Source organism: Rhincodon typus, chromosome 30 (genome assembly GCF_021869965.1).
Source record: "Rhincodon typus isolate 14 chromosome 30, sRhiTyp1.1, whole genome shotgun sequence".
Lineage (NCBI taxonomy): Eukaryota > Metazoa > Chordata > Chondrichthyes > Orectolobiformes > Rhincodontidae > Rhincodon > Rhincodon typus.
Window position 1 is genome coordinate 15,044,412 of NC_063361.1, and position 26,917 is coordinate 15,071,328.

At 39.9% G+C, this 26,917-nt stretch overlaps 2 protein-coding genes across 2 annotated transcripts in view; both read right to left on the reverse strand.

Annotated features, from left to right (window-relative positions):
* Positions 1 to 26,917, reverse strand: part of LOC109936238 (anion exchange protein 2-like) — a 79,874-nt gene that overhangs the window by 30,393 nt on the left and 22,564 nt on the right. The window lies entirely within an intron of this gene.
* On the reverse strand, positions 4,525 to 25,903 carry LOC125486581 (band 3 anion exchange protein-like). Its single transcript, XM_048614626.1, has 6 exons — positions 25,757 to 25,903; positions 20,154 to 20,233; positions 18,639 to 18,691; positions 7,891 to 7,958; positions 4,816 to 5,005; positions 4,525 to 4,689 (listed from the first exon to the last, which is right to left on the reverse strand). The coding sequence occupies exons 1-6, from the start codon at positions 25,886 to 25,888 to the stop codon at positions 4,550 to 4,552; spliced, it is 663 nt and encodes a 220-aa protein (XP_048470583.1). The 5' UTR covers positions 25,889 to 25,903; the 3' UTR covers positions 4,525 to 4,549.

A 26,917-nucleotide genomic window follows, 5' to 3' on the forward strand; every position in this document is an offset into this window, starting at 1 on the left:
CCATCCCCGCCTCTTCGACCTGTTTGTTTCCTCTCCACCTATCCTCTCCTCTATCCCTCTTCTATCCGCCTCCCACTCTCTCCCTATTTATTTCAAAACCCCCTTCCCCTCCCCCTTTTCTGATGAAGGGTCTAGGCCCGAAACGTCAGCCTCTCTGCTTCTATGATGCTGCTTGGCCTGCTGTGTTCATCCAGCCCTGCACCTTGTTGTGCTGACTTTAAGTTGTCCACCCATATTTTGTCCTCCTTTCAGGGTGGAAGCAATTCAGTTGTCAGTAAGAGAGTTTCACTAGTCCCTGGTAAGCATCTCAAGTCCCTGGTACACTAATTGTCCCTGCTACTCTCTTTCTCTCACTTGCTGACCTCCCCTGTCTCCCCAGGAAACCACACAATCAACAGTTGAACAGTTAAACAGAGAAAGCTGCAACAAAACACTTGGTAAAAGCTGATTTATGAATGGCAATTCGGAATCACTTATACCTTGGATGGACTATTACACTCATTATAAATTTAATTATTTGTTGTATTTTTGAACCATCTTTCTACCTGACAACTTCCTTTATAGTTTTTTTTTAACATTTAGATTTTTTTTTGGAATAAGATTATGTGTTTTTATAACTTCAATCCAATGAAGATATTCCCTCTGTCTCTTTGACGGTGTTATGTTTGGGTTTGCCAAAATGATCAGCTTTGAGAAAAGGAAACAACCACAAAATGTGGACATTTGCTTCATGCAGCTATACCCAGGAGAACAACTAAATCAGTTCAGAGACAGTGTCCATCCTCCACACCCCCAACCCCAGAACTTTCAGATCAACAATGGAATGTATAATACATAACAAGTGTATAAATTTATAACTCCCCGCCTAAGAACTGTGACAGGTTTTCAATTTCACTTTATTTTACCAAGTACCTTAAGCTGTTTGCTTAAATGCTCATAAAATTCAGTATGGATTTTACCTTTCTAATTATACTTGTATCTTTTACTGACTAAATTTACTATAAAACTAATTCATTAATTTTGATTGCCTCAAGATATCTGTCTGACATGCCTTTCATATTTTTAATGCATATTTAAGTGCATATTGAATTGGGAAAAATGCATCTGTTTAAAATTCCAAAACTCTTTTACACCAGCCTTAGGGTGAAAACAGAAAAGAATGATTAATTCCTTTGGAATATATAATGTTTCACTTCCATATTTTCTTTTTTGACATCTTATTGACACACTGTCAGAAATTGGATGAGAGAATTCAGTGGATGGTCAGATCCTTTGTCTTGGTACAGTTTGGCCAAGATTAGTCAATCATGGGGGGGTGTCAGGACTGCAGATTTTACTGGGGAGTTTGGGAATCATTGTGGGCTGGGGAGGTGGGGGGGTTGCAGTTGTAGATGGGGAGGACAGGGAGGGAAACCACTAGTAAGAAACTGCATTTCCAAAAGATGTCTGCCACAATGTTAGAACATCAAGATTATTTTATGAACTGGAGAACAGAGGTTTAAATGTGTTTCCCTCCCTGCCTCCTTTGTACAGAATTAAAGATCTCAAATTTAATTTATTTGTACATTTGTTTTTTTGTGAGATGTAGGCATTGTTGACTTTTTGGTTATCCCTAATTGTCCTTGAGAAGATGGTATTGAGCTACCTTCTTGAAGTGCGCATGATACAGGTACACCCAAAGTATTACTGAGAAGGGGTTCTTGAAATTTGATCCAGCAATGATACAGTTCCAAGCCAGGATGCTACTTAGCTTAGATAGTGATACTCCCATGCCTCTTCTGTTCTTGTCCTTCTATTTTTTGGGGGACATGGGTTTTGAAGAGGTACTGTTGAAAGAGCCTCGATGAGTTGCTGCAGTGCATCTTGCAGATGGTACACAGCTGACCATGTGTTTAGAGTGCATGTTGAAGACGTTGGAAGGGGTGCCAACCAATTGGGCTGCTCTGTCCTGGATGGCATTAAACATCTTGAGTGTAGTTGGAACTGCACTTATCAAGGCAAGTGGAGAGAGCATTCCATTTCATTCCTGACTAGCACCTTGTAGGTGGTGGACAAAGCTTGGCAAACCAGGTAGTGAGTTAATCACTGCAGAATTTCTAATCTTTTGGCCTCCTGTTGCAGTATTTATTAGTTTCTTGTTCTTGGTAATTCTCAGAAGCTTGGTCACAGGAGATTCAGTGATGATGATGTTTTTGAATCTCAAAAGGAAATGGTTAGATGTTCCTGTTGGAGATGGCCATTGCCTGGCACTTGTGTCATGTGAATGTTACTAACACTATCAGTCCATGCCTGAATATTGTCCAGGGATTTTTTGCACATGCATATGCATTGCTTTCCAAGCTGAGGAGTTGCAAACAGTCTTGAACATTGTGCAATCATCAGCAAATATCCCTGACTTTATGATGGAGTGAAGATCATTGATGAGACAGTCTGATATGCCTAGGACACCACTTTGAGAAATTCCTGCAGAGATGTGAGATGACTGAGTTTCAACAACCATGACCATATTCGTGTGTGCTAGGTATGATTCAAAACAACAGCATTTTATCCCTGGTTCCCATTGACACCAGTTTTGCTCAGGTTCCTCAAAGCCACACTCGGTCAATGCAGCCTTGACATCAAGGGCAGTCACCGTCACCTCACCTCTGGAATCCAGCTCTTTTGTCCACACTTGGAATGTGCTGAAGATTGGGCATTCATTAGGAATCAACCTCACTTCTAAATTTATGATGCAGGGAAGGTCACTGCTGAAGCAGTTAAAAGTGTTTGACCTAGGTCACTACCATAAGAAACCCAGTTGTGTCCAGTGATGCTTCGCGACTGACATAGCTGACCTCCAAAAACAACAATCATCTTCCTTTGGACCATGCATGACTCCAACCAGTGTAGAGTTTACCTGAATTTTCATTGATTCCAGTTTTGTTAGGGCTCCTTGATGCCACAATAGGTTATGTGCCAACTTAATGTCTTGGGCAGTCACTCACATCTCAATTCTGGAGTTCCCCTCTTTTGTCCATGTACTGAGGTCAGGAGCTGACGCTAGCAGATCTGAAACTCAGCATCAACGCAAGCAAGTGCTACTTCATCGCACTTCCAACAACATTTTTTCATCACTTTGGTGATGATTGTGGGCAGAGTATTGGAGCAGTAATTGGTGGGGTTGGATTTGTCCTGCTTTTTGTTTCTGGACATCCCTGGAAAATCTTCCACATTATTGGGTAGATGTCAGTGTTGTAGCTGTGTTGGAACAGTTTAGATGGGAGTACAGCATAAGTCTTCAGTTGTATTGCTGGAGTGTTTTTGGTGACCAAAGCATTTTCCGTACTCTGTGTCCTCAGCCATTCCTTGATATCACATGGAATGAATCAAATTGGCTAAAGGCCACCAACTGTGATACTGTAGACCTCAGGAAGGGGCTGAAATGGACGGAGGAGGAGACAGTAAGGACTGCTGATGCTGAAAGCTGGAGTCAATAAATGTGGAGCTGACAAAGCACAGCAGGTCAGACAGAATCCGAGGAGCAGGAAAGTCAATGTTTTGGGCTGAAACCCTTTGTCAGGCTCAGACGGATTATCAACTCAGTGCTTTTAGCTGAAGATACACACAAAATCAGTCAACTTTTCTGTCCCACTGGTGTGCTGGGCTCCCTCCGTCATTGAGAATGGGTTATTTGTCAGGCCTCCTCCCCCAGAGAGTTGTTTAATTGTACACCACCATTCATGACTGGGTACAGCTGGACAGCAATGCTTGGATATGACCTGTTGATTGTGAGATCACTTAGTTCTGTCTATTGCATGCTGCTTCTGCTATTTGGCATTCAAGAAGTCCTGTGCTTTAGTTTTACCAGGTAGAACTTCATTTTTATGTATACCTGGTGCTGTTCCAGGCATGCTTGCCTGCTACATAGCAGGATTGATCCCCGACTTGATGGTGATTACCGAGTAGGGAATATACCAGGCCATGAGTTCACATTTTGTGTTTAAATACAATTCTACTGCTGCTGGTAGCCCATTGTGTCTTATTGATGCCTGGATTTGCTGTGAGAAGGATGAAAATAGAACTAAACACTAGTCAAGGCTGGGGAGGAACCATGTCAGAAATTACCAAAAGGCTAATCAATACATCTGCCATTATCTTATCTGGAAGTGTCACTAACAAGGTTTCAGAAGTTTGTGGCGTGCTAGTTCTGTAGGTCTCATTAGCCCAATTGTCTGGAGGGGTCAAAGGCGCAAAGAGGAGGAATTTCAGTGTATATTATGCACCTAACAGCAAAACCCTTCTCCTAATGTCTCTCGCAAATAAATTAAATAGAGTTGGTGAAGCTTACTAATGTCTCTAAACAGTAATGAGGAGTCCCAGTTTAAGCAATGCAACTCCTTAGAATAACACGTCAGTCAGAAATGTTACTCAATAGATTGGAGGGCTTAAAACTAAGCTTTTTACCATTACAATTATTTTCTACTTTCACAGTAACATTCCATAATGACCCTATAGGTAGCTGCAGACAGCTAATCCTGAGTATTAGGAGATGAATGGAAACATGGTCACTTTACCTGGTTTTTTGGAGCAATGCATTCAGCACACTGATTTTATTTTCTGCCCTTATCTGATCCTTGGCTATCATCTCTTCCACGATATTAACACTAATGCCAGAAAACGTGGTTCCCTCCAGGTCAAGTAGAACAGCACCTATGCACGAAAACAAAACCAGTTTTTGACTGCCTTTTGCAATCATCTCTTCTAACTACAGCAGAAATCCGTCAGATTTACAATCGTAGCATTGGACTAGGGGATTACATTGGCAGGTATACCTACCTTTGCTGATGCCCCTTTTGAGTTCCAGGAGACTCCTGAAGGTGAGAGAAGGTACATGCGCTTTACCCCATCGGTCTGAATCCTTGTCCAGATCCTCTTCATACTTTATCCATCGTCCAGTTTCTTGCCAGTATTGATGTTTGTCTTCATCCATTTTCAGTTCGTTCATTTCAACAAATACCTGAGGTGCCTGAGACACAGCAATAGGGATTGAAGTGACACCAAATGGTGAGTTTTATCACTATTTTCTGAAGATACATTGTTCTATTTAATGCCTTCAAACACTTCTGGATATAGGAACACACATCAGCTTTGGGTTTGTTCTCTAACTCTAACTCTACCCCATTGATGCTATTGTCATTGCTTGGAATAGTATGCAACGTGGATGTGTTTTATATTTTCCAATTATTAAGAATGCATAATTTTGGGCAATTTAAAAGCAGGGACATGAATGATTGGCATCATAAATTGTGCAAATCTTCACAGGTAGAGGTGAGCAGAATACTTTTGAGTCACAATGATTAATCTCAGTGAAAAATATCTTATTCCCTTGCATAGATATACCTTGTAAATTCAGAGACGAGAAGTTCATAATATTAAGGATTCAGGAACTGTGTTCATTGGGAGACAAAGAGATACAAGGCAACCCCTTCAATGGGCTAAATAATTAAATGGAGAAACAGGCAGATGCTGCTTTTTGGAGATAATGTTTGTTGGTGAGAAATGGTACAAATAACAAATAATTAAAGAGGCCTTGCTAATTGGGAGATAACAGAATTTCTGCAATGGAAGAACAGGAGAATATCTTCATTGAGAATAATTTAAACACTTATGATTGTCGTGAAAATGAATGATAAATGTTTAACTTTCATCATTTGACTTTAATGCCTGAGTCTTTCATGGACTAAAACATGGTTTTAAAAAGGACTAGTGCTTTCTGCTCCTATGATGCTGCTTGGCCTGCTGTGTTCATCCAGCCCTGCACCTTGTTGTCTCGTGCTTACCTAAGATGGTTGCTGGGATCACCTGACTAAGCTGAGTTAAGATCATGAAATACTTAGTAAACAAGGATCAGTCTAGGCCAAAATTTGTATCTTCATAAAAGGTTAATGAAAGTTATATCTGTATCTCCCAAATTATTTCAAATTTTTCTGGAAGTTACACATTGTGATGAAAGACCATGAAACGTAGGAATAGAATTAGGCCATTTGTCCCATCATGTCTGCTCTGCCTTTCAATCATGGCTGGTATATTTCTCAACCTCATTCTCCTGTCTTCTCCCTGTAATCCTTGATCCCCTTACCAATCAAGAGCCTATCTATCTCTGACTTAAATATACTCAATGATTTGGCCTCCATGGCCTTCTGCAGCACTGAGTTCCACAGATTCACCACCCTCTAGCTGAAGAAATTTCACCTTACCTTGGTTCTAAAGAGCTTTCCCTTCACTCTGAGGCTGTGCCCTCGGGTCCTAGTCTCTCCTACTAGAGGAAATATCTTCTCCATGTCCACTCTATCCAGGCCTCTCAGTATTCTTTGAGTTTCAATGAAATACCCTCCCCTCATCCTTCTAAATTGCATCGAGTACAGACCCAGAGTCCTCAACTGCTCCTAATATGACAAGCCTCTCATTCCCAGGATCATTCTTGTAAACCTCCTCTGGACCCCCTCGAAAGCCAGCACATCCTTTCTTAGATTCGGGGATGTCTATGGAGAATTCAGCTTGGGCAAAAAATGAGCACACTAAGGAATATGAAAACTGATCTCTGACTACAGCTTTTTCTGAGCTAAAGTATCAATGAAACAACAACTGTTCATGCAGACCTCAAGGATACCTGAAAACTTTGTTACTGCTGTGGAAACAGTTCAGCAGCTAAACAGCTGGGAGTCAGCTTTCCCTCTCGCTACGCAAGGACTTCAAGAATTTTAAACTGCAACTGACTTTACCTGTTTGTTTATTCTAGGCATCTCTTCCTCTCCCCTTCTTTGAAAGCTAACTTCCTGTGTTTCTATATGTGCTTGATGTTGCATTTTCTTAGCTTCTCAGGGTTAATAGGTAATAAAACTCCACATTCTATTAAAGCAATGGTCAATAAATGATATTCAATGCAAATAGTTTCTAAATTCTGTGGAAAATTTGACAGAACTACAGAATGCATTTCCCAATGTGACTTACTGCTTGAAGAGTCATATCAGACTCAAAACGTTAACCATTGTACTAAGGTTGTCCCCTTCACTGATGGTAATGATTGAATGAGGGATATATTGGGACATGCAGTTAGCTTTATGAAGTATAATTTGGCTACTGCTGCACATAGCCCACAACCTCATAGATACTCAGTTTTTAGCTTCTAGTTTTATTCTGAATCTATCCCATTTAACACAAAGGTGATGGTACCATCTCACATAAGGAGTGTATCTCAGTGTGAAGATAGGACCTTGCCTCAAAGACTGTGAAGTAGTTACCCCTACCAATAGCATTATGGATGGACAAATTTGCAACAAGTAGTTTGGTGAGGAAAATGTCAATTGAGTTTTTCTGTCTTGAGGGTTCTTTCATTATGCACTATAGTGCATTCTGATAGCTACGTCCTTCAGGATTCTGCTAGGTTGGTCAATAATTGTGTTACTGAGCCACTTTCAGCAATGAACCTCAAAGTCCAAAACTCAAAGCACCGTCAGTGTTCTTTTTTCTGTGTTACAATAGCTTAGAGGATGCGAAGTTGGAAGTTTCATTAGCCATGTTTGATTTGATGCAATGAGACTTCAAGAAGTTCAGAGCCAGTGTTGAAGACTCACTGAGTCATTCCATCCTGACATCATTGAGGCAACACCATTACTGAGCTGTTCTGCTTGTGGGACACGACTTATCCAGGGATATTGATGAAGCAGACTGGGACATTGGCTAAAAGGTATGATTTTGTGAGTATGACTATGTCAACTTGCTGTTTGAATGGTCTGTAGGGACAGCCCTGTCAGTTTTGGCAAAAGACTTCAGTTGTTAATAAGAATGACTTTATAAGTTTGACTGCAATGGGATATGCCTTTGTCAGTACTGGCACCAGTAGAACTATACCTGCTTGTAAGTGGCTTCTCCATGCCCCGTAAGATCTCTGCCAGATTGATCTTGACTTCTTCTAGGACCTAATTACAAACAGAATCAACATCAGGTGAGCAATTTTTAAAAAAAAGACAAAATATTTTTATGTTTTCCATTTGACGGAACAACAGACTTTCGACTGAACTTCAAACATTCCATTTCTTTTTTGTTATTTCATTTTATGACTTTTCTTTTATTGTGTTAACTAACTAGCACATATATATGTTAAATACTGGACATGGTTTCTGTTTTAGTTTCCTTTTCTCACCTTTTCTTGGATTATATTTAGAGGGACCTTTTGAGTCTTATGATTCATATGCAGAAATAACATGCATTTGTAGGTTTCCATAGCCAGGTTTTCCTAGAGCAGGTGACTTGCCCGTTGCCAAAGCCTATAGCTCAGGGAATGCCACGCCACACCAAACATGACTGAGCAGAAGATGCTCCCGTTCTTAGTGTTTGCCATTAGTATATTGAAAAGATTTACAGGTTTGGCTACGTTATGGTGGCACCTTCCATGGCCATCACATCCTGGAGTGGGACTCAGAGGTTAAGACACTGACCTGTCCAGCTTAAAATTATTTACCTTAAATTCTCTGTTCTTTTTCCTTAATAATCATTACCCCTCCCTACAAACCAGAATGTTATTGAGTGAGGGATTCCTGCAGCTTCGCACTGATTGCTACCAATAGTGGGTGACAGTTTAACGCATTCATAAGTCACTCCTTTATCCACTATTTTGGACTAAGTGGCCAGGTATTAGCTGAATTAGTTTAATTCCTTCTTCTAAAATAACAGACAGTGAAATCTCATTAGCTAAAATCACTAAAGGTAATTTCTGTTAAGATATGTAGTTAAGTGTTACTAGGTGTAATTTCCTCATTATGCATCACTTACAGCAAGTTTATCTTTATGGAGCTTACCATTATTGATTGGTCTTTCAGTAAATTTTCACCAATCAGTGACCAAGTACGATTGGCATCCGTATTTAGAATAGAAAGATGTGGAATGTGATTAAATAGTATGAAAAAAATGATGACTGTATCTCGCACTAACCGGAAGGACACATTTAGCCATGATATTTCCACAAGAAGTAGACCAATTTATAGAATAAACTGTTAATCAGGAAGCAAAGTCTTAAGTGTCATGATTAGAATATTTTGGTTATGAATCAGTGGTGGTTTTCAGTTTTATTTAATTTTTTCCCTGATACTTTGCTTAAAACTGATATAGTAAAAACGTGTCCTTCAAGTCTGGTCTGTTCTCTTCAGTCTGACTGAACATAATACAAAGCAAATAGATGCAAATTAGATAGATTACTGTCACATTTCTGACTTGTTGTACAACAGTCCTCTTGCTATTCATCGCAAAGTGATTTCCAACAAGAATTAACATCACTATCAGAACTGACCTGAGACACAGAAGTTAATCATTCAGACTGCATCATGGGAAATCCATATGTATTTCAAGAGATCCAATTTGAGGACAAAGGAAGTCGTGATCCAAAACTGTGTCTCTCTTTACAACTAGGACTATAACACTCCTGACGTTGATTACTATCTTGGACAAGCCTGAGAAGAGACGAACGTCAGCCTCTCTGCTCCTATGATGCTGCTTGGCCTGCTGTGTTCATCCAGCCCTGCACCTTGTTGTCTGAGAAGAGACATGCTTGGAATCCAATCTCTTTAGGGACACTGACCAACCCAATTCAAGCTGGACCTGCTGCATCACCCTGGCCAGCTTATGATCTTGTACTGTCTTCATTGTCTGCTGCTACTGCATTGTTGCTGCCAGTTCTGAGATCTCCTAGACCGTTTTCACAGCCAAAATCTGTTTCTAATGTTATTGCCATTGTTTTAGTCTTCATTCTGTTTTCCCTTGCTTCAGCTTGTTTCTCTATCATCACAGGTAACTCTCTAGCTATATAGGCACTGATAGAGGGAGAAGGTTTCGTCAGTGAAGCATGTGTAGTAAAATCAGAAATAGTCACCATTTAAAAAGAAAGTTGTGACTCTGCTGCAGAGAGGATATTTGCTCCTTTAAGTGTTTCCTGTAAATAAGATCTATGTTTCCATAAAAACAATGTCAATGACAGAAACTAGTTAAAGAAAGTCAATTTGTGGCATTTTGTCTGAGATGCTTACTAAAAAGCTGAATTATGTGATTGTTGAAAACACTGGGCAGATGGAGTCATGTTAGATCTTAAAATGAACTGGCAAATTAGGATAAGGGATAGGGCAATACTGATGCAATGGGAGCCATTCAAGTGGATATTTCAAAATTATCAGAATACATACATTCCAACAAAGAGATTTCCAAGGACAGGGTGCATCATTAGTAGTTAACTAAAAAAGTTAAATTTAAAGAAAAAGCATATAGTTGTGCAAAGATAATAGCAGGTCAGAAGAGTGGGCAAGAATACAAAATCAGAAAAGAATGACTAAAAGGTTAAAAAGGAGGGAAAAATTAGAGTATGAGAGACAACCGTAAAACATATACAGATAGTGAGAATTTCTAGAGACATTTTGAAAAGAAAAGATTTAAAAGGTGAGTGTTGGTCATATACAAAATGAGTCTGCAGAACAAATAAAGAAAAATAAGCATCTGGCAGCTGAATTGAACAGGTATTTTGTATTGGGAGACAAACAGGAAGCAGGAAGAACACAGCAAGCCAGGCAGCATCTGGAGGAAAGGAGCAGTCAACGTTTCAGGTATTACCCTTCTTCAGGACCGGATGAGGGGGTAGGGGGAGCTGCAGATAAAGAGAGTGGAGAGGGATGGAGGTGGAATGGTGGTGATTGGTGGACACTGGTAGTATGTATGACTTGGTTGGTCGATGAGAGGGATGAATCTGAGTGATGGCTGGAAGTGAGGGTCAGAAAGTGGAATGGAAGGGAGGAGGCGAGGCTGGAAGGGGAGCTGGGGGATGGATGGAAAGTTTATTTTTTAATTGGAGAACTCAATGTTACGTCCTCTGGAACCCTTTACCACTGCTTAGTTCGCACCACCCTCCCCACCAACCACTCCACCCAGCCTGGTACCTTCCCCTGTAACCATAAAAGATGCAACACCTGTCTACACACCACCTCCCTCACCTCTATTCAGGGCCATAAACAGCCCTTCCAAGTGAGACAGAGCTTCACCTGCATCTCCTCCTCGTCTATTGCATCCGATGCTCCCGATGTGGTCTTCTCTACGTCGGTGAGACCAAACGTAGACTAGGCAACCGTTTTTCCGAGCATCCTCACGAGGATATAACGGCCAAACTAACCCCCCAGTCACTGCCCACTTCAACTCCCCACCCCACTCCCCCTCCAACATGTCCGCCCTCGGCCTTCTCCAGTGTTGCAGAGATTGAATGCAAATTTGAAGAAAATTCTCCTTATCTTCTGCCTGGGCACCCTACAGCCCGGAGGACTCAACATTGAGCTCTCCAATTCCAAATAACCTTCCCACCCCTCCTCTGGCTCCCCTTCCAGCCTCATCTCCTCACTTCTATTCCACCTTCTGATTCCTCCCATCGACCAACCAGGTTGTACCTACTACCAGTGAGACTACAAAGGGATATAGGCATGTTAAATGAGTGAACAAAGATCTGGCAAACTTAATATATTGTTTGGAAAATGTGATTGTCCATTTCAGCAGGAAAAATAAGAAAAATAAAATTATATTACCAAAATAAAAAGAGATTGCAGAGCTCTGAGCTGCAGTGAGCCTTGGTGCCTGAAGCATAAAAAAGTAAGAATGCAGGTACGGAAAATAATTAGAAAAGCTAAGATGGTGGCTCAGTGGTTAGCACTGCTGCCTCACAATGCCAGGGACCCAGGTTCGATTCCACCCTTGGGTGACTGTCTGTGTGGAGTTTGCACGTTCTACCTGTGTCTGCATGAGTTTCCTTTGAGTGCTCTGGTTTCCTCCCACAGTCCAAAGATGAGCAGGCTAGGTGGATTGCCCATGCTAAATTGCCCACAGTGTTCAGGGATGTGTAGATTAGGTGGGTTATAGGGGTATGGGTTTGAGATCCAGTGTGGACTTGTCAGGCCAAAGGGCCTGTTTCCATGCTGTAGGGACTCTATGAATAGAATGTTAGTGTTTATTACAAGGGGAACTGAATACAAAAGTCAGGGGTCATCCTTCAATTATGCAGGGTATTGATAAGATCACATCCAGAGTCCTCTATACAGTATTGTCTCCTTATTTAAGGATGGGCTTAAGTGTATTGGAAGTAGTTCCGTGAAGGTTGACGAGACTAAATGCCTGGACTGGTTGTTTTCTGAGGAAAAGTTGAACAGGCTAGGTTTGCATCAGCTAGAATTCAGAAAAGTTAGAGATGATTTGAATGAAACAAATAAAATCCTGAGGGATCTTGACAAGGTGCACGTAGAAAAGATATTTTCACTTGTGCAAAAATCTCAGACTTGAGGTCAACTGTTTAAAAACTGGATATTGTTCATTTATAACAGAGATGAGGCAATTTTTTTTTCTCACATAGCATTGTGAGTGTTTGGAACTCTCTTTCTCAAAAGGTGGTGCGGAAGCACTGGCTTTGGATATTTTGACATGGAAATAGTTATAGTCTTCAAGAGCAATGGGGTGAAAGTTTATCTGGTTAGATGAGAATGTAGACCAATTAGATCTGATTCCATCTTATTTAGAGCAGAGCATGGTCAAGCATCCAAGTGGCCTACTTCTGCTCCTAATTGGCATGTTTGTATCTTTCAATATACATCATGGGTTATTTCATTTGGCTCAGATGGTGAAAAACACTTGACTGAGTTGAATTGAGTTTCCTTGGAGATTTTCCTCATTCTATACCTGTCCATTGGTCTTAACATTTTTTTTATGAAAACTAGTTTACTTTTAACACAGAGGATTCTTGCTTCATTCCAGCACTGCTAAGTAGCTTTATAGAGCATATAGAAGAAATCTCCCTCTTTACAACTGCCTGAGTGTCCAAAAATTCTCATTCTGGCTTACAAATGGTCTCATCCGCCTTTTATCTCTGTAACCTCCACCCTTCTTTCAAATTGCTAACATATCAGGGTGACACAGTGGTTAGCATTGCTACCTCACAGTGCCAGGGACCTGGGTTCAATTCCAGCCTTAGATGACTGTGTGGAGTTTGCACATTCTCCCCATGTCTGCATGGGTTTCTGCCGAGTAATCCAATTTCCTCCCACAGTCCAAAGATGTGCAGGTTAGGTGGATTGGCCATGCTAAATTGCCTTATTGTGTCTAGGGATGTGCAAGCTAGTTGGATTAGCCATGATAAGTTTGGGGATGGGGCACATCTGGGTGGAATGCTTTTTGGAGAGTTGGTGCGGACTTGAAGAGCTGAATGGCCTCTATCTACACTGTAGGGATTCTATGATCTCTGTTCTCCCTATTCTGGCCTCTTGCACACCATTAATTTTAATCACATTTCCATTGGTGTCTATAACTTCAGCTTTATAGAACTTCATGTTCTGAAATTCTCCTCATAAGCTTCCTCTACTTGTTACCTCTCTCTCCTTTAAGATGCTCCTTAGCCTTCCATTTGAACCAAACTTTTGGTGATTTGCCCTAATATCTCAAACAAAACTTTGTATCAAATTTGTTTGACAACATTTCAGTGAAGGAACTTATGGATAAGGAAATTATGTCTTGACTAAGTGTCAGACAAGTTGTCTGAAAACATGGAACCAGTAATTCAGTGGCAAGAGGTAATGGAAAAGTACTGTTGAATGCATGGGAGTTGACCCTATGTTTATGGATGATGTCATCAAAGGGCAGAACACAGCTGAGAAGAGGGAGTGGGACAAGGATCCTTGTGTTAACATTGTGGGTTGGAAAGATAATTCATTGATGGAGATTTTCTGGCTAAATTGCTCAGGAAAGAATTTGATGGACACTAGAGGTTAGCAATTTAATGAGGGTGGTATAGTTGATCAATGCAGAAGATAGATGATGGAGGGATAAAATACATGCTCACAGTCACAGAAGGTGTAGTCTCTGGGTCTTACATTATGGCAGTTTTGGTGATGTATCCCAACACAATGGAAAGCTGTCTGGCTGGATAGTTACAGAGCATTGGGCACAGATTTGGGACATGACAAGAGAATTTGTGATGGTAAGATAGTTTGCAACGATTGAGGGTGTATCTTTGCAGGAGGGATTGACAGTAATGACAATAGGTATTTTGAAAGGAAAGAGAAAGTATCTGAAAAGAGGGTTGCTGATACAATAACAACTTATGAATCAGAGGAAAACTAGTAAAAAGACTGTAATATTTGGAAATGAATGCATTGATTATAAAGAAAGGCTGGATAGCCTGGGACCTTTCTCACTGGAGTGGAGGAGGTTTGTAGAGGTTTATAAAATCATAAGGAGTACGGATAGGGTTGATGGTAGGTATATTTTCCCCAGAATGGGGAATTTCAAGTCTAGGGGGCTCAATTTTAAGGTGAGGAGAGAAATTTGAAACATAAATTAGGGGCAATATTTTTTACACAGAGGGTCGTTCGTGGATTGAACTTCCAGAGGAAGTGGTGGATGCAGGCACAGTTACAACATTTAAAAGACATTTGGATAAGTACATGAATAGGAAAGGTTTGGAGGGATATGGGCCAGGAGCAGGCAGGTGGGACTAATTTAGTTTAGAATTATGTTCAGCATGGACTGGTTGGACCAAATGGTCTGTTTCCATGCTGTAGGACTCTATGACTCTGTACCGGACCAGTTTGTGAATCTGTTTTACCGGCTTTTCCTTCCAGGAAACAGAATTGTGATCAAGTTGACCTGTTGAAAATCAGATATGCACTTGTGAATTTGATGTCTATGTCTAAAGATTTTCATTGAATGTCATAAAAGCAATGTACTGAAATAATGGATGTAGCTACTGCTGGGAATATTCAGTTTATATTCAATGTTGCAAGATCCACTGCTTTCAACCTATTTAGAAATAGATCTTTGACACCGTGTATTAGAAATTTAGGGACCACATATCTCTATAAATTTCTGTTCTCAGAGCAGTGATTGATAGGAGAATTGTGCATACAGATAGAACACGTATTTAGAAGCACTGAAAAAGTTGAGAAACTATCAAGTCACTGGTCGGTTTTTGCTTCAAAAGGTATCAAAACCAGCAAGTCTTTGCCATATGAACAAGGCAACCTCTTCCTGCCACAATGCTGAACCAGCTGGGTCTGTTACATTGCCACGCACAACAACTGAGCAAGGGCCACCTACAAGAGAAAAATTAGCAATCTCCCCTTTGTGTACAACAGCACTTTCCTTGTTGAATGTCCACCATGAACGTCTTTAATTGAGGAAGTTTACTATTAAGCAGAAACGTAATTGGACCAGTCATATAAGAACTGTAGCTACCACAACAGGTCAGAGGCTGGGAATTTTGGGACCAGTAACAAACTTTTACTCCAAAATGAGTCTCTGCCATCTACAATACTCAAGTCGGCATATGATAGCATGCTCTCTAATTGCCTGGATGGGTGTACTCCAACAATGCTCATAAAGCACAACACCAAGGTATTGCTTGATCCACACCTTAATTATTCACTCTTTCCACCACCAGTGCACAGGCATATGTTACCTATGTGTGGTATCTACAATGAAAGCAAAATACTTTAGATGCTGTAAATCTGAAACAAACACAGGGATTCATTGCCAATTCTCTTTGAGATGTGCCCACTTTGAAGATATTCTCCTCTTCTCTGTGATGGGATTTCCATTTTAATCTTTCAGCTTGTTACACCCTTCTTTTTACATCTTTCTTTTCCCACTATTAACAACTCCTTTGCTTTTTGTATTGGGTCTCTATACCATCTTGTTCTTCCACTGCCTCTGTCAAAAGTCTAAAAAAAAGACTCTATTTCTGATACCTTTCAGTTCCGAAGAAGAGTCATACCAGGCTTGAAATATTAATTCTGTTTCTCTCAAATGCTCCCAGACCTGCCAAGTTTCCCCAACATTCTCTATGTTTGTACTGTCTACAAGTTGCACTACAACAACTCATCAAGGCCCTTTCATAAGCATCTTCCAAATCCACAACTTCTACCAGAAGAAGGACAAGAGCAGTAGCAACCATCACGTGCAAATTCTCTTCCAAGTCATACACTGTCCTGACTTGGAACTATATTGCTGCTCCTTCACTGTTGCTGCATCAATGAACTTCACCACTCCCCTTAGTAATGTTGTGGCAGTACATACACCACATGGACCACAGTTCAAGAGAGCAGCTGACCACCTTCCCCAGAGCAATTAGGGATGGGCAACAACTCCTAGTCTAGCTAGTGATGGCCACGTCCTCTGAATGAATAAAAATAAATTGATGTTGCAGCAAACTGAATCACAGCAACATTTGCAGAAAACTTTATATATTGTCCTTTCAATAGTATGTCACACAGCAGTAATAGTATAGAAATGCCATTGTCTATTAATATGCAAACTACAGCTGATAAACACAGCAATGCACCAGATTAAACATACACTGCATCTCACTATTGTCTTCAAACGAGAAACAACAAACTATTTTAAAACTTTTAACCAGTAAGTTGAATTTTGTGAGGCCAATCAGGGTACATTGAAAAATTATGGTTTCTGTAGATTTTAGGATAATTCAAGTCAATGGAATTAAAATTACACAACAAGGCCTATGTTTTCCCCCATTATGTATTAACCATGTGAGATCTTTACAGTGGTACAGACTATTGTAAAATTCACTGTATTTAGTTTTGTATTTCAAGTAAACTGCATTATTGATGAACGATTATTAAAAGTTCTAATGAAATATAAAGGCAGCCCAAAAAAAGAACTGGTTCACCAGAGCCTGTACTCTTTCCTCCAGTGTCTGTTGTACTAAATCTGATTGATCGTCATTTTCTGTTTGCTCCTGTTCCTACACCATGGCTTATGACTGTTCAGGTCGGAAGAAGATGTCTAATGTTCTCTTGATAGTCATGTTTTACAGCATGCAACGTGCCCCTGGCTACCACCAGTTCCTTGCGAGGCATTTTGTAGTGCCTGCCTTAATACATACAATCATTGGAACTATTGTTTGAATATGAGTCTGTGAGATCCTAAGAATGGCACAGAGTCTTGAAGGAAGTTATACTTAACGATGATAAAATTCTGGTTAGATCTCAACTGGAGAATTGCATTCACTTTTGCATTTCATCATTCAGCATGAATATCAAGACATAAGAGCAATGCAGGAGAAACTTATTACAATAGTACCAGGGATGAGAGCCGTTTCATCATGGGCATGTCAAAGCTCATCCATGAACTGTAATCACTTGGGTAAATATCAAAAAAATAATAGCTCATAGAACTAAACAACAAGACATAATCCCCTATGTCTCAAGACACAACAGAAAACAGTTCCAGAACCCACTGGGAAATGAATTTTTAGAAAACACATTCAGATAATCTTATCTTATATGAATTTACTCACAAAATAAATGTTGTGCCAAAAAGATCCCCTGATTTATTTCCTTTCTCTATTTGTACAAAGTCAGTCAATCTATTCTTCCAGGCTATTGTAATGTAGACCAATATTTCTCAGGACCCAGTAAAGAAATTGCCTTACCTGCAGTATCCAAAATACCTCCAGTAGCTGTTTCTGGTATAACTAAAAGATAGTTTCAATCTACATTGCTCTTTCCCTTGTGTCATTTTGATTTAAGACTGTAAGTGAATGAAATCAGTTTATCCAGAATGTTCGTGTAGTTACCATAAACTGAAGCACTTCAGTCTTTCCATTGTAATTTGTTTATAGTAAAGAAACCAATAGTTAAGACCTGTGGCATCCCGTTTATGCTGAACTGTATATCATCAAGTTGCCACAGATGGCAAGAGCAGAGGCTCTTTATCTAGATTTGATATCAAATTTATTCAAACAATGAATTAAATTAGGGGAATAATGCCCTGCATTAAATGACTATTGATCCTTTCTGGTTATACAGCATACAGTATGATAGTCACACAGCCAGCGATGGTCAGACACTAATAATTTATGTAAACTAAACTGTGAAGCGTAGGTGTTATACCAATTCTTTTCCATTTTTTTTTCCCCTCATCTCCCAAAGATGCTTAATAGTAGCGCAGCCAAACCTCTATGTATCAGCAAACAAAGAACCTATCAATTTTGGATCAGTTAGTACAATGAAGTTTCTAATTACAGATACAGATGAGGCTGTTAAGTGCAACATTTCCCATTGATATGTGATTGTAATCTAATTATACACAGCTTTCTTTTAGTCATATGCATGTACAGAGATTTATGTTATATGTGTATCTTATACTAAGTGTTATTAACTAAGACATGAAGTCAAATAAGGCAATCTGCATGCAGGGGTTAGCAAATTATTAATCTTCAATTACAGAGTGCATTATTACAACTCCACATGTAAACAATGTAGTACATTACCAGCCTTTCTTATGTAAACTGTTATTAAGGACCTATGAAATATTTTAGAAGCTTATTTACGTATATATAATGCTATTGATTCTAACACTATTGTACTACTAATCAATAATTACATGGGTCTTACATAACCAACTGTTGCTTGGAAGCCTGTAACTGGCATTGATAAAGTGTGATTTCTGTGTGGAAGGCACGTCTTACCATGAAAATGGGAAGAAATGTCTTAATGTATTAATAAGTAGTTTATTGGAAATGATTAATGAGTAGAGATGTTAGACATAGAGGTATTAAGGCAGTTACTTACGTTGAGTGTGCAAATCATCTGCAGAGGTTACTTGGGGAAGGTTTGTGCCTCTGCTGCAAAATAAAGGACAACAATAGTGTGAGAATCCAGCTCCGGATGTAGGCTAATGAATAAACAAATAAGGAATTCCTCCATGAAATTTTTTTATTTATTAGGAATGACTGATTGGATTTTTTTGACTATGTCATTTTGGACTCTTTCTCTTCCAAACTTTGGTTTTCCTGAACTTGTATCAATAAATCAAAAAACAACATGATGAAATGCAAGATTCATACTGGATGTAGACGTCTAACTCTACCCCTAAAACTAATGCAGTTTAGATACTCAACTATTGCTACCCAGTTCAATCTCAAACTATACCTGCATGAATGTCACACTCCTGAACAGATGGAAATGACATACAGCAAAAGACTAGTTGGCCAATCAAACCTCTCCCATCTACTAATGTAAGCTGGGCACCATGGCTAGATACTTCATACTGATCCTCCACACCACCCCCACTTCAATTATGTAATCTCCTGGGGCAGGCATAGGATTTGAGGAAGTTTGAGGTCCATTAAGAGAAAAAGAATTATGGAGGAATCCTCTCTGGCTCCCTGTGCAGGTTAGAACCTGCACAGAATATGTATTATCAATAAAGTTACTTGCCTTCTATATAAAGCAATCACTGCACCAATTTAAAATCAGCTCAGCCCCTTCTGGAAAATTTGCAGAGAGACTGGAGCAGCCGGCAACATATTCCTGACATATTTCATTGTTCTCAGGGATAAGAAGAACAACTTAATATTCAGTCTACTCCCTTATATAGTTTAAATGCATGTTCACAGGTGCCCCTCAGTCTCTACAAGAACCAGTTAACCTCCTAGTTCTTTCATATTGTTATAAACGTATCAGGTTTGAATCTAAGATTGATAACAAAGAGAATGATATGCTCTGGTGATAGTTAGCTGATGGGCTAAACAGGGTTAGAAAACAGCAAGGACTCAATGTTGAAGTAGAAACAGCATTCATAACTTTAAAATCCAAGGAATAATAGTAATTTGTAGTCTATTAGTGTCCAGTGACTGTCCTGTCAACACATATATAAGGCCCTGAATGTCTGGCACCAAGGCTGAATGTTTTGAATTGTGACTCACTTAGAACCAAGAAGCATAAATGGAGGAGGGTGCAGTGATTGAGAGAGTGTTGAGGATGTGGGGAAGTTACATCAAGTATGAGGATGTCCCAGAATTAAACAGAAAACAATCTCTCCCGTCTTCCACCCTTTCGTTTTGTCCTTGTCCCTCCCAATCCTTGCTCAAAAATATTTCATTTCATTTCTAACTTTTCCCAGTTCTATTGAAAAAGACCTAAAATATTAACACCTTTTTACAGATATTGCCTGAGTATTTCCAGAATTTTATGCAATGATTTCATATTTCAGGATGCACAGTTTTGTGCTTTTAATGAGAAGGTACCATGTTAGAGTGGACTTCCCACCACATACATATAAACAAGCCCTGAGATATCACTTACGCGAATTCAACAGTGCCCCTTCCTGGCAGATGGGGTTTATACTTGGTATGAGGCTTCGGACTTCCTTCCGCTTCGAATGGCTACATGGGAAAAGTAAAAACAGAGGAAAGAGAGTCAGTATCTGTTTCTGCACTGTTGGTAAAACTCACCAAACAGTTACAATTCACCAGAAAAAAAACCCATCAAGACATCAGTTATGTTGAGATCATGATTTTTTTCACTCTTTCATGGATATGGGCATTTTTGGCAATGCCTTAATTTGCTACCTATCCCTAACTGCGCTTGAACTGAATGGCTTGCTTGGCCAGTTTCAGAAGCAGTTAAGAATCGACCACATTATAGCACATCTGGAGTCACATGTGGACCAGACCAGGTAAGGATGGCAGCTTTCTTTCCTAAAGGATCAGTGATGATTGTGTTGAATAGCAGGACAGGGCGACAGGCTGAATGGCCTTCTTCCATTCTGACAGGTGAACCTGGTGGATTTTTACACAATCGATCATAGTTGTCATGGTCACTGTTATTGAGATTAGCTTTATATGCCAAACGTATTAATTGAGTTTTAATTCTGCTAGTCACTGTATAGAGATAAGAATCATATCCCCGGTGTATTGGCCTGGACTGCTAGTTGCCTAGTCAATTGTTATTACATTAAAGATAAGCGATAGTTGTTTAAATAGAAGAAAAGTTTAAAGTAGTCTTCCATAAAGATCTGTTTTATTTTTAACATTCATTCATGGGATGTGGAATCATTGGCTGGGCCAACATCTTTTGCCCAGTCCTAGTTGCTCTTGAGAAACTGGTGAGCAGTTGCCTCTTGAACTACTGCACTCCATTTGCCTTAGATAGATTCTCAATGCTGTTAGGAAGGGAGTTTGAGGATTTTGACCCACCAATAATGAAGGAATGGTGATATATTTTCCAAGCCAGAATGGTGACTGGCTTGGAGGATAGTGTTCCCATGTATCTGCTGCCCTTATCTTTCCAGATGATAGTAGTCATCGGTTCGGAACATGCTGTCTAAAGAGTGTGGGTGAATTTCTTCACTGCATCTTGCAGATAGTACATGCTGTTGCTACTGATCATCTGTGTTGGAGGAATCAAATATTTGTGGATGTGATGTGCATCAAGTGGGCTGCTTTATCTTGGATGGTGTCAAGCTGTTTCAGTGTCATTGAGCTACACTAATCCAGGCAAGTGGGGAGTATTCCATCACAATCCTGACCTGTGCCTTGTGGATGGTGGACAGGATCTGGGGAGCCAGGAGACTTGATACTCACCACAAGATTCCTAGCTTTTGACCTGTTCTTGCAGCCACTGTATTTATATGGCTAGACCAGTTCAGTTTCTAGTCAATGTTAACCACCAGGTTCTAGATATTGGAAGAATTCAGTGATAGTAAGGCCATTGACAGTCAAGGGACAATGGTTAGATTCTGTCTTGTTGGGGATGGTCATTTCCTGGAACTTGTGTGGTCCGAATGTTACTTGCCACTTTTAACGTACACTGTGTTAGGAAAGAGTAAGTCAACAGTAAAACTTGCAGAATGAACCAAAGGTATAGTTAACACTGAGGAAAACTGAAACATATTGTAAAAAGCGTGAGCAGATTCTTCCCAGTCACTGAATGATGTGGCATTGGTGAGAAAATTGGGAGAATTGCATGAGATTGTCAGTGAAGAGTTTCCCACCATTGAGAGCAAGAAGTCTCATTTTCCAACAAGTGTTGTATAGCAGGATGGCATTTTCACTGGTGAGTGGTGAGAGACCTATTTACATACAGCCATAGAGTCATGCAGCATGGAAACAGACCCTTCAGTCAAACAAGCCCATGCCAACCATGTTCCGAAATTTAACTCGTCCCACTTTGGCCCATATCCTTCCAAATCTTTCCTAATCGTGTACTTATCCAAATGTATTTTAGATGTTGTAATTGTACCCACACCACACTTCCTCTGGAAGTTCTTTCCACACATGAACCATTCTCTGTGTAAAACAAGAAGTTAGCCCTCATGCCCTTTTTAAAACTTTCTCCTCTCACCTTAAAAAACAAGATATGCCCCCTAGTTTTGAACTCTCCCATGCTAGGGAAAAGACCTTTGCTATTTCCCTATCTACACCCTTCATGATTTTATAAACATCTAAGTCAGCATGAATCAACATACTCATTATTATATCATCTTGCCTCATTCATACACATTTTCTCATTTTCCCACCAGCCGGAAAGGAACTAGACAATGACTATTCCCAAAATGGAGAGTAGTTACCTGGTGACTCCAGCTCACCTCTTACTCTTCCAGACCTCCATCAGTCACCAACATCTCAGCACATGCTCCCTGGACAGTGACTGCATGCACCTCTGTCCAGCAGGACCTCCAGGTCCCCCTTGGCAAAGTGGGGTGCCAATTACTGTGTGTGTATCATGTCCAGGGCAAAGAAACAGAAATCTGCAGACTGCCAACACTTGGCCAATTGCAAGGCAAGGTTTAAAAGATGGCACTGGTGCCAGGAAAGCTGGATATCCCAGCAACGGTCAATGCTTCTGCCTGTGGCCAGTGGGAAAATACAGTGAACAAGACCCAGAGGACAATGATGTGTGGGTAATGAGGAGAGTTAGGAAACCTGCTGAGGCTCTTGGAGAGAAACCCTCCATGAAATTTGCCAACATTGAACCTTAGACAATTTCCAGTAAGGTTCAGCCCACTGAAAAACTGGCACAACATGCTGTTAAACGGCAAAATACTCTAATATAGGTAAAGGTGAGTTGATGCACATTGGTAGGAAAATAGGAATGTCACCTGCACCTTAGAACATAAAATAGAAAATTCCTTAGAAGAACAAAGCGATCTAGGGATGCAGGTGAACAAATCATTCAAACCAGATTTGGAGGAGGTGCAGTAAAGCAAATATACTAAGAAGGCATTGGGATTTATTTCCAGGACAATTGAATCCAAACATACTGATGTTATAAAGGAACCAGGAAATATAAATGCAGTAACTGCTTATTGCTACAACTCGGTCAATATTTCAAAGATAACCTTGGTTCCATCAGTGCTACAATCAGGGCCTGTACTATTAGATCTGTCTAGTTGATCATACACCATATTGCTTTTTGAATGTCCTGACACAGGTCACTCTACTAGTTCTCTGCTACTTGCCACATACAAAGGTTGACATTGACATTTAGTGGGTTTTCTTATTTTATAGCAGCTTCCCCAACTCGTCCCGAATTCTGTAGGAGGAGTTTGTTAGTCCTGAATCATAGAACCTCTACAGTGTGGAAGCAGGCTACTTGGCCCAATGAGTCCACACTGACCCTCCAAAGAGCACCCCACCAAGACCCACTCCCCTACCCTATCCCCGCATTTATAAGGCTAATCCACTTAGCCTGCACATCCCTGGACACTACGGAAAATTTAGCATGGCCAATCCACCTAACCTACACATCTTGGAAGGAGTGGGAGGAAACCAGAACACCCAGTGGAAACCCACACAGACACAGGGAGAATGTGCAAACTCCACACAGTGACCCAACAGTGGAATTGAACCCAGGTCCCTGGTGCTGTGAGACAGCAGTGCTAACCACTGAGCCACTATGCCACACCCTGGTCTGTTGGTCTCAAAAAATGCTTTAAAAATTAATTATTTTGCAAATGTCCATGTTCATATCTATTGTAATGTAGAAGACATGGAAATTTCAACGTATAACCTTGTACTTTAGGAAAAGAGAAGATAAACAATGAGCAATTTAAAAGAATTGGTTGTTAAAAGAACAAGGAAAACTTAGAATTGATGTAAGAATATAAAATAGCACAGCATAACAAAAGTCTATTTTTCAACCAGGACTGCTACTTCTATGAGTTGCACACAATCTTTCTTTCCTGTCCACTTTACTTATTAATCCTCTCCAAATTAAGTTCAGTGTAATGGACTATAGCCCTGAATTACTTACAGATTGTATTTTTAAGTAAGACAAGTTTTCTTTTTAGGAAAATAAAAACAAAAAGACATTTAAGCCAAAAATAGTTGGGAACATACATTCCAGTGATTGGAAAATTTCCATTTATGTTCTAGAGGATGTCAAGGAACTTCAGACAGAGCCACTTCAAATGAAGAGATGCAATGCAAAAGCTAAACTATAATTTCCTTTGCTTGCACAATATTATTTACCAATTACCATTCAGCAGAAATCACATCCTGTGAGTTATATCCCAGATTATAGCTATGATGTGAGCTAAAAGGAAACAGTTCTGGGTTACAAACTTGTTTGCTTTCCCCCTTCCAAGGAAACAGAAGGACTTAAAAACAATTTGCAGCCTGGGTCTGTGTGTGATAGTCTGGTATTCTAGTTCTAGTACTAGCCTGGTGTGTGCTGCAGAAGTCACAGCTGAAGCACATCTGCTAGACACCTCTAATCTTGCAAGTAAAAGAAAAATCTCTCTCTCCCCCTCTCTCTCTCTCTCTCTTTCTCTCTGTAGTTACTGGAAGCAAGTCAGCAAAGCCATTGTCAAAAAGAAAATAGTTCCTTCTGGCTAACTTGTAGAACTGGGACTCTCCTGATCAACTGTTCAACTTCTGACATCAAGGCAAACAGCACCACACAACATAGTGGCCTTGTGTTTCATTATCTCCTCTTCATGGAACAAGACAAAGATCGATTTACATTTTTTTTTAAGTGCTATCTGCTTCTTCACTCCGTAATTCTAATCTTCTATGTGTGCATGTGTGTTGCATTCTTCCTTGCATTTTTGTAATTAATGAAATCACTCTCTTTCTTTTATCCCAAAAAAATCTGGTTAAGTTGGCTCCTTTTAAAACACATAAACAGGAACTGGGAAAGTTATCCACGCGGAGAGGGATCCCTTGTATTTAGTTAACCTTAGTGTGACTAACAGAGGTGAGGTAGGACATTGCTGAATAAGGAAGGGGAACTAGTTAGGGATGTTCTGTTTGGAATCCTGATGAATTAGGACCCTTGCCTGGAGACTGGTCATAACAATACAAGTGACATTCCTGACAAATCTGTCTATTTTTCTTTGCATCTCTGTAAATTAAATCCTGTCCCCCACAGATTCCTCACTCGCTTTCCAGCATATGCAGCATGTCGCATCTGAAGAAATATTTGATTTTCTTAGCCTAGAGCTTTTAATTTTGTTCCTAACAAATAACTTAGCAAAATATAATAAAGGTAAGGCAACAATTGATGCTATAATGAGGTAGGATTGCAGAAGAATGGAAAACTACGAATTAAATGTCCTAATCTTTTGCTTGATACTGGCCTCAAGAAGGACAGAGACTGTTGTAGTATCTAGACAGAAGCCTTGCTCGCCTTAAGTTCAGCACACTGTACACAAATGCCATTCAATCACTTTCTAATCTTAACCTGAAATTTGTGTCTGCTGACTCATAGAACTCAACAAATTTTGACAAATGAATGTATGAGTTATGTGGCATGTCTCAAGAGTGACAATGGAGCTTTATGTTTCAGATTAAATCAGCATGCATTGTCCAATGATATATTAACGATCAGTGAAACTGAGATAGTAATGGTTAGGATGCTCAGTGATCACAAAACACAGTGTGATATACACAGCAAGACTTTACCTGACCCCCATGTGCTGTCTTCTTTTCATGCTTATGATTGAGGCGTACTTTGGGGCTGCAGGACAATAACTCGCAAAGGTCTGTGAGAGATTTTTTAAAAGGAACATTAACATGAAAATATTTTGACTGCATAAAATCGTTTTGCTCAATGCCAGTATTTGTTCCATTTTCCTAAAATTTGTTGTATGGTCTTCGCATCATCTTTGATACCTTGAAAATATTTTACATAGTTAGATGAATGGAAATGGGAAAACATTTGTAAATACAATTAGCTCTTCTGTAAAATGTGTTTGAAAATTTGACAAGTAATTCCTTTAGCCTGATCTTATTGATTCTTTTTAATCTGGAGGTTAATGTTACAACCCTCTTTCCCACATCAGTTGAATCCTCAATCCTGAAGGCTGAGCTCACAGAATTCTCAGAACATTAGGAATTGGGGCATGAAAAGACCACAGACCCTTGAGTCTGTAGCCTCTTCAAATAAGGTCATGACTGACCTTCTTTCCCCCTTCTCTTCATTCTAAACCATGGACCCCCCCCCCCCACCTTAGACTTAAAACATCAATCTTGAATACATGAATGACTGAGCATGCAAAGATCAATGGGTGTAGAGGATTCCAAATATTCATAACCCTCAGAGAGCAGAAATGTCTTCACATCCCATTTCTAAATGGAACACCCTTTATTTTAAGACTATGACTTTCCCTAGTTCTAGGGGGTGAGGGGATGGGGTTAGTTTATTGACTTTGATCCTGTCAAGCCCCATAGAATTTCAATTAGATCACCTGACACTTTGTTTTTTAAAACTCCAGTGAATATCATGATCTTACTTTTTTTCTCTGATCTCAGGAATCAGTCCAGTGAACCTCCACTGTAGCCTGTCTAAGATAAATATATCATTGCTCAACCAAAGAGACCAAAACTGTAAACAGTGCTTTAGGTGGGTGGTCTCACCAAAGACTCATATAGCTGCAGTAAGACTTCCTTTCCCTTATACTTACTACACCCTTGAAGTAATCCCGGAGTCCAGGAACTAACTAAACCTTCAGACTTGGAGCTAGCTCCCTTAAGCTTTAAAAATGAAATAGTTTCAAATGTTGAAAGTTCATTCAGGTTATAAGTAGTACAGGATGTTTGGCTGATGGCTAAGTTGAACAGAGT

Coding starts and splice junctions, on each gene's coding strand:
- LOC125486581 (XM_048614626.1), bottom strand. CDS start 25,888: ATGCAGTCAAAATATTTTCATGTTAATGTTCCTTTTAAAAAATCTCTC. Junction 20,234..25,756: donor AGACAGCACATGGGGGTCAG/GTAAAGTCTTGC, acceptor TTTCCCATGTAG/CCATTCGAAGCGGAAGGAAG. Junction 7,959..18,638: donor AGATGATTTGCACACTCAAC/GTAAGTAACTGC, acceptor GTTTGTAATTAG/GTCCTAGAAGAAGTCAAGAT.